General features: G+C 44.9%; 1 protein-coding gene and 1 long non-coding RNA gene across 2 annotated transcripts in view; one reads left to right on the top strand and one right to left on the bottom strand.

The window, feature by feature from the left end:
• LOC310766605 overlaps positions 1-13284 on the top strand; it is a 157834-nt gene that overhangs the window by 31369 nt on the left and 113181 nt on the right. The window lies entirely within an intron of this gene.
• TRMT61A (tRNA methyltransferase 61A) overlaps positions 1-13284 on the bottom strand; it is a 65294-nt gene that overhangs the window by 29194 nt on the left and 22816 nt on the right. Inside the window, exon 3 of the mRNA XM_083619442.1 lies at positions 7014-7280. Coding sequence (XP_083475568.1) covers positions 7014-7280 — 267 coding nt within the window. The remainder of the gene's footprint in view (positions 1-7013; positions 7281-13284) is intronic.

The following is a 13284-nucleotide window of genomic DNA, read 5'->3' as shown; positions in this document are numbered from 1 at the left end:
CAGATGACATGCAGATGCGAAAGGCAGCTTTCATTTTCGCCCATGATGTATTTTCACTCCAGTCATCACTGCTGAACACATTGCTAGCTCCTATGCTGGGAAGCCCGAGTTCCCAGACACACAGCAGGGAATTCCCAGAGAACCAGCAGAAAGCAGCTAGCCTTGGAAATGCTACTGAATTATTCACCCTAAAATAATTAAGTACAGTGCGGTTTGCTCATCTGAGAAATCAGATAAGCTTTACGGCCGGTAGAGTGGAACGTCAGGCTAAGGCAAGGGTGCGTGAATTGATTGTTTGCCCACTTGGCAATAGGAAAGGAACAACACGCCCAGCTTCAAATATTACTGAGGCCAACTCAAGGTGCTAATATTAAGCCCTGCACAACTTGGGGGCCAGGTGCATCTGGGGACCACCTCTCACCTACCAAGACCTTGCATTCATTCCCTGAGGCCCTTCGTTGTGTGGCCCCCATCCAAAGGAGATGTGGAAGGTGGCAACAAGAGAACGGGCCTTTTCAGTGGTGGCTCCCTGACTGCGGAATGCTCTCCCCAGAGACATATGTCAGGCCCCATTACTGCCAACCTTTAGGTGCCAGATAAAGATGCTTCTGTTCACCCAAGCATTTAGGTCATAACTGGATCATAGGGTATGACTATACCCAAAGCCTGTACTGGTGTCCGTCTTCAAGAGGGTGGGCTAGGATCTTTCCTTTTTTCGTTATTGCAAGATGAGCACTTTTGGATTTTTATGCTTTTTTAATTACCGTATTTTTTGCCCTATAAGACCCACCAGACCACAAGACGCACCTAGTTTTTGGAGGAGGAAAACAAGAAAAAAAAATTCTGAATCTCAGAAGCCAGAACAGCAAGAGGGATCGCTGCGCAGTGAAAGCTGTTCTTGTTGTTCTGGCTTCTGGGATAGCTGCGCAGCATGCATTCGCTCCATAAGACGCACACACATTTCCCTTTACTTTTTAGGAGGGAAAAAGTGAGTCTTATAGAGCAAAGAATACAGTAATTTTGATGCCAGTTAAAATTTTTGTATTCTGCATGCTTTCATAATTGTAGGTCACTTCAAGACATTTTCGTAGCTGGCGACAAGTATGACAAGCTCCCTGGGAAATGATATATTATGAATTGAAAAGGATGTTTAAAATAATGTTTGTAAAACAAACTGTAATGGCTTTAGGGGTTGCTTGTGTGTAAGTTACCGCCTCTCTGGGCTAGGTTGCCTGGTTAAACCGTTTCTCTCTGGACAGCCATCCACTCCGTGGCTGTTCAGTCGCTGGCAGAATCCGTCAGTGGGCGTTTCTTGAACCTCTTCCAGCAAAGAAGTTCTTTGACACCAAGTCGCCGCCTACTTTCCCTGCGCGGAAGTCTTCTGCGCAGGGTGGGTGTGGGCAGCGGAGGACCTGTGCTCTCCTCGCTGGTCTCCTGCGAAGAGTCCTGGAGCCTCCCCTCTGCTTCCCCCATCGGCCCCCCTCTATCCCTGGTGTTGCACTGATTTTCTTCCCCAGCCGGAGACCTGCCTCTCTCCCTGCTTGGCCCCTCTCCAGCATCGCTGTGGAGCCTCGCCTCCTCCTCTAGTTCCGATGGCAGTTCCCTGACACAAACCAACCAGATGCTTTTCTTTCGGGAATTATAGGGACAGAACTACCTAAACTGTATAGAAACTTATTCATGTACTAAAGAGGCAAGAATGCTACTCACCCCAAAATGGAAAGAAGCAGAAGTCCCAGCAAAGGAAGAATGGATACAAAAACTTGTGGAATACTGTATGCAGAAATGGTGGAGGAATAAGAAATTAAAATAACAAACTTTTTATAAAAGAGTGGAAATGGTTTATTGAATATTTTCAGACAAATTGTAAACAGATAAGAACATTGGCAGGATTATTGTAATAACCTGCAGTTTTATTGGCAAATAGAAGGGGAAGAAATGGAGAAGGTGAAAGATTTTACTTTCTTGGGCTCCATGATCATTGCAGATGGTGACAGCATCTCTGGGGTATTTAAAATGCATTTAAAATGCATCTCTGGGTTATTTGTGGGACATAGGAATTTGTTTGTTTGTTTGTTTGCTTTTTTCAAAATATAGTCCGGCCCCCCACAAGGTCTGAGGGACAGTGGACCGGCCCCCTGCTGAAAAAGTTTGCTGACCCCTGACTAAATTATCCTTGGGGTCCTTTCCAACTCTACAATTCTATGATTAATTTCCAACACTGAGCTAGGTGCTTGAGACAGGCAATACTGAGATAGGTAGGCAAATGGCCTGGCCCAATGCAAGTTAGCTTCCTGCACTCTTGTAAGTGCCTGCAACTCTTCCAATGGAATTTTTGGGTCTTGATGGCGACAGACACAAATCATGACACCATCATCTTTTCGAAGACAAAGCTGGAGGGGGAAATAGCATCACCCCAAACTGTTGGTGGTTTGAGTTGTTTATACAGTTGTTTATACAACAGCCATGATTCTGCAAGTATTTTGTGCATGCATAACTGAAAATGTTGGCATTTGACCTGAACTGGAACCCTAACTGAGCTTTAACAGCAACACCCATGGGACTATGGGAATGTTCTTCTGGCATCTTGTCACGCTGCATTTTTCGCCTAAATTTATTCCAGATATAAGGTCAGTGCAATTTACAAGTCTCCAGATCACGAGCAGAGGCGATGCTGTGCCGTGGGAACAGAAGTGATTGTGAGCTGAGAACGCCCAAAGATGGACTCCGGAAGTGCAGTCCTGTGCGTGTCTACTCAAAAGTAAGTCTTGTTGAGTTCAATGGGGCTTGCTCCTAGGTAAGCAAGGACAGGACTGCAGCTTAGGAGCCGGCTGAGCTTGAAGCAGTGCTTTAATCATGTATAACGTGGATTGAATCTGAAGCCTTTGGTGGCGGATAGCGAGAGCTGGACCATAAAGAAGGCTGATCGCCAAAGAATTGATGCTTTTGAATTATGGTGCTGGAGGAGACTCTTGAGAGTCTCATGGACTGCAAAAAGATCAAACCTATCCATTCTGAAGGAAATCAGCTCTGAGTGTTCACTGGAAGGACAGATCCTGAAGCTGAGGCTCCAATACTTTGGCCAGCTCATGAGAAGAGAAGACTCCCTGGAAAAGACCCTGATGTTGGGAAAGATGGAGGGCACAAGGAGAAGGGAACGACAGAGGATGAGATGGTTGGACAGTGTTCTCGAAGCTACCAGCATGAGTTTGACTAAACTACGGGAGGCAGTGGAAGACAGAAGTGCCTGGCGTGCTCTGGTCCATGGGGTCACGAAGAGTTGGACACGACTAAACCACTAAACAACAACAACAAAGCGCTAAATCCCCGTTTCCAATTTGGCACGGGGCAATCAATTCTCCTCTGGGAAAGGAAGCCCCAGTTCACTGCCCATGTGCATAACCTGTTGCCTCTGCACTTGATCAAGGTAGCTGAAGTTGGAATCCAACCACACTGAGAAGTCCTGGTTTGGATCCAAACATGCTCTGCCCTTCAGCATACAAAAGGAATCTTCGGCAAACTGCAGGGCGATGTTAGACTTCCTGCTAGGTGGCATCAGAAAAAATATGCAGAAACATAAGCAGAATGATTTCTATAGGACCTCCTTCTTACAGCAGGGATGGGAGCTCCAGGTCTCCCTTGAAATGCTTTCGAGCTTACATCTCCCACCCTTCTCGAACTCAACGTTCAAAATTCGCCAGTAGCTATCAACCACTGGCAACCAAGTGAAGATGCCTGGGGGGCCAAGACAGCGTCTGATGTCTCCACCATCAGGAGGTGCATGCCTGGGTATCCTTGGCTCTTGCTCGTTTTCACACACTAACAACACATCCTGTAGAATTCTATCCATTATATTTTATCTGCCCAATCAGAATGAACTTCAGGAACCAAAAAGTCGTACTGAAAAACACGACTTTTGAGCCGTCTGGCCCCGAAACGGCAACTAGACATTTCGGTACAGCGACTATTACCCTAGTTTAAGGAGCCATTGGGCCCCTAACTGATATACCTGAGTTTCTAACACTTCCCCACCATTGTTCATGCTGGCTGGGGTTGAAGAGAGTTGGAGTTCAACAATTTTTAGAGGGCTACAGGTTCCTCATTTGCAAATATTTCCCCTTCTGCTCACAACTCTTGGTTCCATTCTATTACATTTGAAGCAGGGCTGGATAAAGACATCCTGGGTGTCAGAAGTGCGTGCAGGAGTCAGGCCCTGTGACAGATAGGACTTTGCAGGACTGGGCCCTTCCTAAGTTTGTTCTGGAGAGGCAAGGCGTGGCCGCACAGGTGTGGCCAATTGGTAACTCATAGCACCTGGTGGCAAGAGCCGGGAAGGGATATAAGGCCAGCATTTCCTTTCGGCTCTTTGCCACAGCAACTTGTTTCCTTCCTTGCTGCGTTTGGCTTCTTGCTTCCTGATCCTGAGACCTCAGCTTCTTGACTCCTTGCTTCTTGACCCTTGGACCCTTGACTTCGTGACTCCCTGCTTCCTGATCCCCAGACCCCTGGCTTCTGAACTCTCGTTTCTGCTCCCACCCCGCCATCTTGCCCCCGGTCCCAACGTCCTCAGCCGGGACTTTGATTGCCCGTAGACTGGACCATGACACTGGGGCCATAAGCTTTCTCAAGTCCAAGAAAGCCCCCCTCCATCACTCGATGCTGCTGTCATCAAGGGATAACTGCACACGAGTGACCCAGCCCCCAAGTGTATGAAATGTGTACTGTTCTTGACTCAAAGCCCTAAGAGATGGCTTTCCCAATCTTTCATTCAACCACCCCGGTCATTAGCAGGATTTAAAATAAAAATAAAAATCTGTATCACACACACGCACACCCATCAAAATGTTGCAGAGAATTTGCTTTCATCAAGCTTACTATGCCTTCCCACTCACTCACAGCTTAGCTAGAAGTTCAAGAGCTTTTTATATTATTCACATGCCAATTACTGTGCAATCAAAGTGGGGGGGGGGGAGAACAGTGGGAGAAAAGTTGTTTTTCTCCTTTCAGATCTCTGCCTCTTGCTGCAAAATCTGAAGCTCTTATTTTTAATTGCTTTTAAGTAAAAAGATCTAAATGGATCTTAGCAACAAGCTGAGCCTTTCAAGACAAGGGCTGCAGAGCTTAAAGGTCAGGATCCAGTCCACACAGCAACATTATTCCTCGCAGAAACACAGACAGAAGCAGGAAATAATAACAGTTATTATTATTATTTTGCCATTTTTGCTCCATGCACAGCCTGGCAATAACATAAAATAAAAGATTGAGCAGGTATATATCACTTTCAAGTGTTCACAGAGCTTTGCATGCATTATTTCCCCCTGTCTACCCTCCCAATCTGAAATTTGCGCCCGGAGTTCAAAAACGGCTTGCGCTAATGAAATTCCCTCTCGCAAAATGCACCTAGAACAATGGGAGTTTCAAACACTGCCCGTCGCTCGCTCTCTCACTTCCACCTACCTCAGTTATTGTGGCAGGAAAAGGAACACATCTGCAATTCCTTGGCAGGAACAAAAGGATAAAAATGCTACAACTCACTGGTCACTACCAGGGCTGGGTGATATATCGATATATCATCCAAAACCAGTTTGAAGTCCATATTGTGATATCAGATTCATAATTTTGCACCTTGCAATATATTGAGAATCATGGTGTGTGCGTGCGTGATGCAGAAATCACAGTGCAGGAAAAACCGTGAAACCAATGCCTCTACATAGCTCCATCCATATTTCAGGCATTGTGATATATCAGTATATTGCAAAGTTTAGTTAGTGTTGAAAACCAGATACAGTGGTACCTTGGTTTACAAACTTAATCCGTTCCGGAAGTCCGCTCTTAAACCAAAGCATTCTTAAACCAAGGAGTGCTTTCTCATAGCAGCGGGGGACTCAATTTACAAATGGAACACACTTAAAAGGAAGCGGAACATGTTCTGCTTCCAAGGCAAAGTTCACAAACCAAAACACCTACTTCTGGGTTTGCAGCGTTCTTAATCCAAGTTGTTCATAAACTATGCTGTTCTTAAACCAAGGTTCCACTGTATTGGCCAGCCCTACTATTCGCCTCTACATAGTTCCATTCTTATTTCAGACATCGTGATATATTGTTATACTGAGATGTTCGGCTGGTATATCACGATATTGAAAACCAGATACCACCCAGCCCTAGTCACGACCTTTACTTTCCTTGTCCAAAGGGAGGCGGTGGCCACAATCCCAAGCCCTTCCCTAGCCGCTGCTTACTCTTGAGTTACCCGCATTTCCCCCAGAGTTCCAAAACTTCCCAAAGAGATTTTGCATTTGCATCACGTTTCAGGGTAGGGTTTTTTGTTTTTTTAAGTGAACCCATTCACAGTGCATAGCTGGTCCGTGACCGCAAAATAAAATCTGTATTTCACATGCTAACATCTTATACAGTGGTACCTCAGGTTACAGATACTTCAGGTTACAGACTCCGCTAACCCAGAAATAGTACCTTGGGTTAAGAACTTTGCTTCAGGATGAGAACAGAAATCGCACGGCAGAGGGAGGCCCCATTAGCTAAAGTGGTGCTTCAGGTTAAGAAGAGTTTCAGGTTAAGAACGGACCTCTGGAATGAATTAAGTGCTTAACCCGAGGTACCACTGTATTCCAATAATATCATTTGAGGATTATGTCTTCAAGTGAGGAATTTGGAGGCCTCTGTTGCTACATACCGTATTTTTCGCTCTATAAGACGCAACACACCACAAGACGCACCTAGTTTTTGGAGGAGGAAAACAAGAAAAAAAATATTCTGAATCTCAGAAGCCAGAACAGCAAGAGGGATCGCTGCACAGTGAAAGCAGCGATGCCTCTTGCTGTTCTGGCTTCTGGGATAGCTGCGCAGCCTGCATTCGCTCCATAAGACGCACACACATTTCCCCTTACTTTTTAGGAGGGGAAAAGTGAGTCTTATAGAGCAAAAAATACGGTACTCTCTACTTCCCATGCCCATCTCAGACCCCAGGTGGATAAACCACAAAACAGGTAACATACCTTCACGCTTTAGGGCGGATTTGGCGTGCCCTATGGCTTCCCACGGCGATGGAATGTCCAGGAAGACCGCGTCTGCAAGGTGAGTGATGCCAAAGCCATTTTTGCAGACATCTTGGTTCTTCACAGTCACCAAATGGCCCACCTTGTGCTCTTCAAACTCCTCAATGGCTTTCTCAGCTCTCTGCTGGTGGAACTCCACTGTATACAGATGCCCTGTTGGGGCAATTGTCCTGATAATTGCATGAGACAGGGAGCCACTTCCAGTACCTAGAAGGAAGGGGAAGGAATTGCAGCCTTTGAGAAAGCATTTCTTATGAGAGAAGGATTCCTTCTTTATGCCCTTGTGTTAAGAGGATCTAGCAAGGGTTCATGGTCAAACAGGCATTCGAAACTGGGTCTCCCTGCTCCTAAATCCCACCCTCTAACCACTATTCCACACTGCCCCACGACTAGGGATCTGAACAATTTAATATCATCCACGGTAGAGGATTCCGATCACCTACTTTGCTAATGGGGAGAAAAGCACTGAGCTAAGAGGCTGTCTCTGCTCCCATCTGCCTAGTGGGAGGTCGCCTTCTGCTACACAGCAGCTAACAAGACTTTTGCTTGTAGGGAATTTGCACGTTTGGAAGACAGTAAGTGAACAGAGATGGAAGAAGAATTTGCAACAAGATCTTGAAGAAGTCAGATCACGGCCACCTAGTCGTGTACTGTGCACCATATCCAGGTTCGCTTCTTCACTAATTTCACAATTATTTTGACATTTCAAAACTTAACCCCCCCTTCTGCGGTTCCTTAAATTTATTTTTAGTATCTTCTGCACATCCAAATTAACTTAATATGCTCATCTATTCATCTTCTTTAAGTATAAACACTTATAAAACTGCAGGTTATCACAATAATCCTACCAGTGTTCTTATCTGTTTACAGTTTATCTGTAAATGTTCAATAAACCATTTCCATTCTTTTATAAAAAGTTTGTTATCTCGATTTCTTATTCTTCTGGTAAGTTTTGCCATTTCTGAATATTCCATAAGTTTTTGTATCCATTCTTCCTTTGCTGGGACTTCTGCTTCTTTCCATTTTGGGGCAAGTAACATTCTTGCTAGGGACGCGGGTGGCGCTGTGGGTAAAACCTCAGTGCCTAGGACTTGCCGATCGTATGATCGGCGGTTCGAATCCCCGCAGCGGGGTGAGCTCCCGTTGTTCGGTCCCAGCTCCTGCCTACCTAGCAGTTCGAAAGCACGTCAAAGTGCAAGTAGATAAATAGGTACCGCTTTATAGTGGGAAGGTAAACGGCGTTTCCGTGCGCTGCGCTTGTGCTGGCTCGCCAGATGCAGCTTGTCACGCTGGCCACGTGACCCAGAAGTGTCTTCGGACAGCGCTGGCTCCCGACCTCTTAAGCGAGATGAGCACGCAACCCCAGAGTTGCACAACTGGCCCGTACGGGCAGGGGTACCTTTACCTTTACCTTAACATTCTTGCTGCTGCAGTAGCATGCATGATTAAGCTTCTATACATTTTAGGTAGTTCTGTCCCTATAATTCCCAAAAGAAAAGCTTCTGAGTCTTTTTTTTACAAAGGTTATTTTAAACATCCTTTTCATTTCAGTATATATCATTTCCCAGTAAGCTTTAACCTTACTGCAATACCACGACATGTGATTAAAAGAACCTTCTTTCTCTTTACATTTCCAACACTTATTTGATTTAGATTTATACATTTTTGCCAATTTACTCGGTGTAAGATACCATTGATATATCATTTTCACATAATTTTCTCCTAAACCATAACATGCTATAAATTTTATATCCAGATTCCACAATCGCTCGCATGCTTCCACGTCTATATTATGACCAATATCTATTGCCCAATATCTATTGGGCAATATCCAGGTTCACTTCTAATAGATGCAATAGCTATGGGAATCAACAGTTCCACAAACAATATTCGCTGCAAGGTCAGACATAGCAAAAGGAAGCGATCTGAAAAGGCTGTGGCAGAAGAGTTAGTGAACCACTTGAATCATAGACTTGTAGAATTGGAACGGACCACGAAGCTCATCTTGTCCAACCGCCAGCAATACAGAAATGTTTTGCCCAACATGGGGCTCAAACCCACAACCCTGAGATGAAGAGTCCCGTGCTCTACCAACTGAGCTATCCTAGCCATGGGGCTTTCCCCTAGGAATCCTGGGTGCTGCAGTTTGTTCAAGGAGCTGAGAGTTGTTCAGAGACTCTTGTTCCCTGCACAGTGCTCTAATTAGCTGTGCCCGCCCCACTCGTCAAAGGAAGGTACATAGCCAACGATCAGGGAAGATGGGAGTGGTAACATCAGGAGGGCCAGAGGTTCCCCACACCTGGATTGTGGGCTAAATCATGAGGTTTGAGCTACTTGTGGCTCCCAAGCAACAGATGTTTTAGCTCTTAAGTAAATGAAAAATTGTATGGACGGTAGATTAAAGAATGTGCGCTTTGTCTGTTAACTGCAGCATGAATAATCTTTGCAAATCGCTGGAAGTGGCAGACAGAACTGTTGAAAGCGGGTAGTTGTTTAAGATATGGGATACGATTTAGTTAAATTCCCTGAGATTAAAATTTCTTATAATTAGGCACTGTTAATAAAAAGAAACAGGGCATTAGTTGTTAGGTGTCCTGCAGCGGAACAGCCAGTTGAATGCAAAATGATGTTTTCTAAAAAAACACACCATGCTGTTTGAATACAGGGCAAAATATTTATGCTCTCTTTTTCACTTTCCCACTATTTGTTTTTTTTTTAATGCGTCAGTATGAATTTATACGTTTATGTATATGCCTAACTCACTATATGCCGTGAATATTGAAATCTTCCTACTTGCAGCATATACAAGGAAAACCTGCAACAAAATAGGAATGTAAGAAGTGATCTGAAGGATCAGCCCAGAATCCTGGTCTCACAGAGGCCAACCCGATGCCTATGGGAAGCCCACAAACATGAGTGCAATAGATACTTGCATTCAGAGGCATACTGCCTGCGACAGAGGAGACAGGAACATAGCCACAAAAGTCATCATGGCTAGTAGCCATTGATAGCCCTCCCCTCTGTGAAAATGTTGCAGCAGGGCATGCTCTTTTTTTATTATTGAGCAAATTTAACAAATCAAATTATAAATCAATATAACCAATTACATTCCCCCCTCCCTCTCCCACCCTCCAAAGACTTCCCTCAGCTCCCCTCCCTGATTTGTTTATACATATTATTCTCTGCAACAAACCTAGACAGCATCTTAAAAAGCAGAGACATCACCTTGCCAACATAGGTCTGTATAGTAAAAGCCATGGTTTTCCCGGTAGTGATGTATGGAAGTGAGAGCTGGACCATAAAGAAGGCTGATCGCCAAAGAATTGATGCTTTTGAATTATGGTGCTGGAGGAGACTCTTGAGAGTCCCATGGGCTGCAAGAAGATCAAACCTATCCATTCTTAAGGAAATCAGCCCTGAGTGCTCACTGGAAGGACAGATCCTGAAGCTGAGGCTCCAATACTTTGGCCACCTCATGAGGAGAGAAAACTCCCTGGAAAAGACCCTGATGTTGGGAAAGATGGAGGGCACAAGGAGAAGGGGACGACAGAGAACGAGATGGTTGGACAGTGTTCTCGAAGCTACCAGCATGAGTTTGACCAAACTGCGGGAGGCAGTGGAAGACAGGAGTGCCTGGCGTGCTCTGGTCCATGGGGGTCACGAAGAGTCGGACGCGACTAAATGACTAAACAACAACATTATTCTCTGCATGTTGTAAAGTTATACATATCATTGCCTTATCTGTCATAAGTAAAGGTAAAGGGGGACCCCTGACCTTAGGTCCAGTCGTGGCCGACTCTGGGGTTGTGGCGCTCATCTTGCTTTATTGGGCGAGGGAGTCGGCGTACTGCTTCCGGGTCATGTGGCCAGCATGACTAAGCCGCTTCTGGTGAACCAGAGCAGCGCACGGAAACGCCGTTTACCTTCTCACCGGAGCGGTACCTATTTACCTACTTGCACTTTGACGTGCTTTCGAACTGCTAGGTTGGCAGGAGCAGGGACCGAGCAACGGGAGCTCACCCCGTCGCGGAGATTCAAACCGCCGACCTTCTGATCAGCAAGTCCTAGGCTCTGTGGTTTAACCCACAGCACCACCCGTGCCCCCTTATCTGTCATATGTTTTACCAATAAATTTGTGGATGTTTATTCAAAACCTGCTAAGGAGTCCAAATCCTTTTGTGTTTTTTTTAAATAGTTTGTAAATAATTCCCATTCTTCCTTAAAGTCATGATTGTCCTTCTCACACAATGTATGTGTTAAGTTTGCCAACTCCACATAACTCATCAGTTTTTCTTGCCATTGTTCTTTCGTTGGGGTTTCCTCATTCTTCCATCCTTCTGCTAACAAGACTTTTGGCGCTGTTGTAGCATACATAAATAAGTTCTTTGTTTTCCTTGGCAGGTCTTGTCCTAAAATCCCTAACAAAAATGCTTCTGGTTTTTTTTTACAAATGTCATTTTGAACATTTTTCCCCCCAATTCATTATATATCATCTCCCAAAATTTTTAAACTTCTCTACATTCCCACCACATATGATACAAAGTACCTTCTTTTTCTTTACATTTCCAGCATGTATTCGACCCGGTTTTATACGTTTTTGCCATTTTTACTGGTGTGATATACCATCTGTACATCATTTTCATATAATTTTCTTTCAAAAGGGAACAATCTGTACATTTCAAATCTACCTTCCACAACTTTTCCCAGTCCTCAGATTGTATGTTATGTCCTATATCTTGTGGAGCAGGGCATGCTCTTGGTCCAAATGCCAGCCATACCTCCTCTTGGCAGCACCTACAGTTCCCAGAGTAAGTTATCAATCAGTCCCTCTTCACAGGGAAACCTGGAAACTGTAGCTCTGGGAGGGGAAGAAGGGGGTCGCCTAACAATTCTCAGCACTCTCTACAAACTATCTTCCCATGATTCTTTGAGGGAAGCCATGACTGTTTAAAGTGGTATCGTAGTGCTTTAAATGCAAGGTGCAAATGCGGACTCATTATGCAGCTTCTTCCGCACTTAAGTTTTGTATTCCAAACATGGGTTTCTAGTTGGCTGCGAGTCTCTTGGAATTATAGCATGCTTGTCGTCCCCGTCCCCCACCCCCCGCTCCGGAGGCTAGGCCCCTGAAATAAAAAAATTAAGGACTTATATATATAATAAATGTTCATAAATGTACCAACCAAGCACGTACATAGATATGTGGACCACATGTCTGTAGCAGCACAGGAGGACCGTCCTGAAACCATTTTGACTCCCAAACCGACCAAATATTTTCTCTGCAAGGAGGGAGGGGGTGAGGGAACCTTTCCATTGTCTCAGGAATTGGGTAATCACCATCTCAGAGGAATGGGCAGACTACCAGGAAAGGCAATCAGATAAGGCATTATCAGATAACCTGGCAGACAGGAACAACAACATTCAAATTTCTGTTGTAGACCACCTTTTCTGTGGTGTAGGTATGATGTTTGTGGGGGGTGCTCTTGGGTTACACCCCTTCTGTGATGTATGTATGATGTATGGAGGGGTGGCCTTGAGCTCCAGGGAAGGGAATTTAAAGTGCCTATATAAGGCCTTGTGCGCCATTGTTCGAGGTCCTCCTCCTTTCCTGCGTGTGAGGGGAGCACCCTGTTGCAACAGTTTAATAAAGATCAGGCTTACTAGCTGCTTTGCTTCTCAATATTCTCTGGTTGGCCTCTGTTATTTTCTCCTACTGACGGAGAACCTACAAAGGACTCTATAAGGGCTCTTGTGTCCCCCATAAGGAAATATGGGCAGATTTTGTTTATTACAACCCAAACCCATGGCTTCAAATAAATAAATAAAAATGTCCAGTAGCAACTTAGAGACCAACTAGGTTAGTTCTGGGTATAAGCTTTCGTGTGCATGCAGTCGTTAACAGTTGTCAACAGGTTTACCGCACCCATTGAGTCAATCACCCATCTCCTACTACCCTCCTGAGAAAACCCCACCCCACCCCACCCCCACTATATATAAGGGTCTGGTGACTCCTGTTTCAGTGTATCTGAAGAAGTGTGCATGCACATGAAAGCTTATGCCTAGAACTAACATAGTTGGTCTCTAAGGTGCTACTGGACATTTTTATTTATTTAGTTTGACTGTGTCAGACCAACACGGCTACCTACCTGAACGATGGCTTCAAGTTACAAGAAAGGAGATTCCAACTGAACACAAGGAACAACTTTCTGACAGT

Source organism: Podarcis filfolensis (genome assembly GCF_964270895.1).
Source record: "Podarcis filfolensis genome assembly, chromosome: 1".
Taxonomy (NCBI): domain Eukaryota; kingdom Metazoa; phylum Chordata; class Lepidosauria; order Squamata; family Lacertidae; genus Podarcis; species Podarcis filfolensis.
Note: the sequence above shows the minus strand (reverse complement) of the source record. Positions and strands in the feature narration are given on the sequence as shown.